The sequence below is a fragment of the Gallinula chloropus genome (genome assembly GCF_964237585.1).
Source record: "Gallinula chloropus genome assembly, chromosome: 9".
Taxonomy (NCBI): Eukaryota; Metazoa; Chordata; class Aves; order Gruiformes; family Rallidae; genus Gallinula; species Gallinula chloropus.
Window position 1 is genome coordinate 19531538 of NC_140094.1, and position 2874 is coordinate 19534411.

The 2874-nt window shown below is 52.1% G+C and overlaps 1 protein-coding gene across 2 annotated transcripts; it reads right to left on the reverse strand.

The window, feature by feature from the left end:
- LOC311194910 (uncharacterized protein C15orf61) lies at positions 1-2874 on the reverse strand. Of its 2 annotated transcripts, XM_084268153.1 has the most exons (3): positions 2491-2874; positions 531-686; positions 1-447 (listed from the first exon to the last, which is right to left on the reverse strand). In XM_084268153.1, exons 1-2 carry the CDS (start codon positions 2825-2827, stop codon positions 559-561), a joined length of 465 nt encoding a protein of 154 aa, XP_084124279.1. In that variant the 5' UTR covers positions 2828-2874; the 3' UTR covers positions 1-447; positions 531-558. The 2 variants fall into 2 exon arrangements, with proteins under 2 accessions (XP_084124279.1, XP_084124278.1); XM_084268152.1 differs by having other exon boundaries at positions 1-686.

Genomic DNA, 2874 nt, shown 5'->3' on the forward strand with positions numbered 1-2874 from the left:
CAGTAATTTTAAACTTCTTGAGGTGGTTATTTTTTTCCCCCTAGAGTCCTCCAGGCAATTGAGATTAGTCGGTGCCATGGAGTCACTCAAACATGCTTGCTACAACGACAGTGACCGCAGTACGAAACATCGAGCCAAGAGTCTAAACCTCAGCAGCTTCATCTTTTCAGAGACGTTCTGAAAACATCTCTAGTGTCTTCAAAGTTTCTCTGCCTGTGCACTACATTCAGTTCTATCAGCTGGTAGATGCACCTCTTTCAATTATCACAAGTTTGTTCAGCAGGACTAGTCTCTGAAATCAGTAAATTCTAATACCCTTGGAAATATTAATTCTTTTTCCCAAGGTTTCTACTTTTTCAACTTTACTAACCTCTGCAAAAATAAATCTTTTATGACCAAAGAGTCCGTGGAGTTCCCCAAAAGCAGCATGACAAGTAGAAGAACACACTGTAAAAAACAAAACAGTTGCCTTCAGCTCTTTTTAGTCAAAGGGAGCAGGTATTTGTAGAAGCTGCAACGCAGAAACCCACCAAGTGACAGGTACTCGAGGGGGTGATTTCAGTACATTGCTCCTTCATCTTCTTTATTTAGAAAATAAATAGTAACTGGGCCACGACTCGTATGGACAGTCTCTGTGACACTGACAAAGAACCAGGAGCCAATTCCATATAGTAAAGTTGGGATGCCTAAGAAAAGACAAAAACACGTTACACACAAAGATAGCAAGGCAGGAAAACTGAAATCACCCATCAAGAGTAGAGAGTAATGACTCCAAAATGAAATCAGAGGACAAGCACTCCTGTCAAAGCTGCCTTACCAACATTTTGCCTTTACTGAAACGCTCACAAGCGCCTATCACACCCTTTGTGCGTATCAAGCACACAAGGGTCAGAAAGCTGCTCAAGAGACACAGAAATACGCAGGAATTAACAGGGAAAAAAAGTGAGAGGATAGCAGCATGAAAGAAGGGAAACATGGTCATGTACACAGCCTGATTTCTAGTGATTAATATATATGTATCTATCTATCTCCAAACACTCAAACACAAACTCCCTGGGCATCCGCTTAGCTATCAGTTCAGCATCTGCCTCTGTGTCAGAGTAGAGAGAGGAAGGAAAACTGGCAGGGACTTCACCGATCACCACGAAGCTGTTCTGGGGAAAATCAGCTCAGTCCTCAAGACTATCAACTCCACCAGAACCAGAATGAGTAGAAAGGTGCATATATACAACGTGCCATCAATTTTAGCACTGCCGAGCTACCCATCTATTACAGATAAGTCTATTTTACTTAATATAGGGGGAAAAAAATGAGATGGATTCATGCCCTGAATTCAGCAAGGTACAGAAACACCAAATTTAACGTGAAGTTACCCAGGTGCTTAAGCTAGATTCTCAGAAGAGAGAGGTGTTGACTTTTTAATCATGCTTGCCAATTATTTAAGACACGGAACACGCAGGGTCGCTGCAAGAAAGATGGGGCAGATAAAAGGTCTGGCTGTATGTGGAGGGGAAAATGAAATCAGATTTAAAGTTATTATTAAGAAATCAATCTCTGTCGTTCTATGCCTGCACTAGGTCAGTTGGAGAGATCAAAAAAGGAAGACTACTAATGGTCTGTAAAACATCACTGAAGACTTGCAAAGAGAATTAAATTAATTTTTAAAAATGAAATATGAAAGCAAGGAACGGATTCAATTAGTTACATGACTGTCACCACTGAAATAAGTCTCCATGCACCAAGTTTTCAATAACAGTGTCTCACAATACTTATCTACACTCATGTTTATATTCGTGAGGTGCCGATCGAGCGGTTTTATTCCTGAGCGGCAGCACTTCAGGACCTCGGTCCCTGCGCCGGGCTCTCCCCGTGTGCGAGATGCGAAGCATCAGCCCGGGCGCTGACTACAAAACGAACTGTTTCGCTTCCTCCGGCTCTCGCCTGTTGGCTCCGGGGACGGAGCTCCACCCGCCGCAAGAGAACAGGGGTTGCGGGTGGAAGAGGATCCGTACCGGCCGATGGCAGCCGCTCCGGTGACCGGCGATGGCGCGTTTGCTTCCAGGCGGTGTGGTTTTCCTGCCTCAGAGCTGGGCAGACCCCCGGGAGGCCCCGAAACGCATCGATTCGCAGCTCCTCTCCCGGAGCGCCGACTTGCTATCCTTCGGCTCTCCCTAACGCCGCCTGGTTCGACTCGGCGGGGCTTCCCTCAGCTCGGGGGCAGCGGCGCGGAGCTGCCCACACCCGCAGCTGCCCGGCAGGTCCCCGGTCGCAGCGTTCCCCGGGCCGGCTCCAGGGACGCGCGGCTCCCGCCTGTTTTTACCTCAGCCCCGGCCCCGCGGCCGCCTCCCCGCGGCCGTTCCTCCCGCGAGGGGCGCAGCCCGCCCGCCTCAAGCCCCTCGCTCCGCCCGCAAGAGCCGAGGGGCAGCGCCTCTCCGCCCGCCTCACCACCGCCGAGGGGAGGCCGCAGAGCCGGCCCGGAACGCGACTCACCGGCGTTGAGGACCTTGAGGCCGGTGAAGACGGCGTTCTCCAGCGCCAGGTCGCGCGGGGCGGCGCGGGAGCAGTGGTACTTGATGAAGGGGAAGCAGCCGGTGCGCAGGATGTGGTAGTTGGCGCCGTTCACCCGCCAGTTGAAGTGGGAGAGGCCGAACTGGTCGTTGCGCACCGCGCTGTACTTGACGCAGTACGAGGTCCAGTGGGGCAGGCCGCGCTGCCGCAGGTGCTGGCTCAGCACCTCCGAGGCGGCGGGACGGGGCGACGCCGATGCACCCCACCTCAGCAGCAACAGCCCCACGACCGCCTCATGCAACCGCTGCAGCGCCCGCATCCCGCGGGCACCCCCCCCGCCTCCCCGCCCCGCACGCCTTCTCCCGC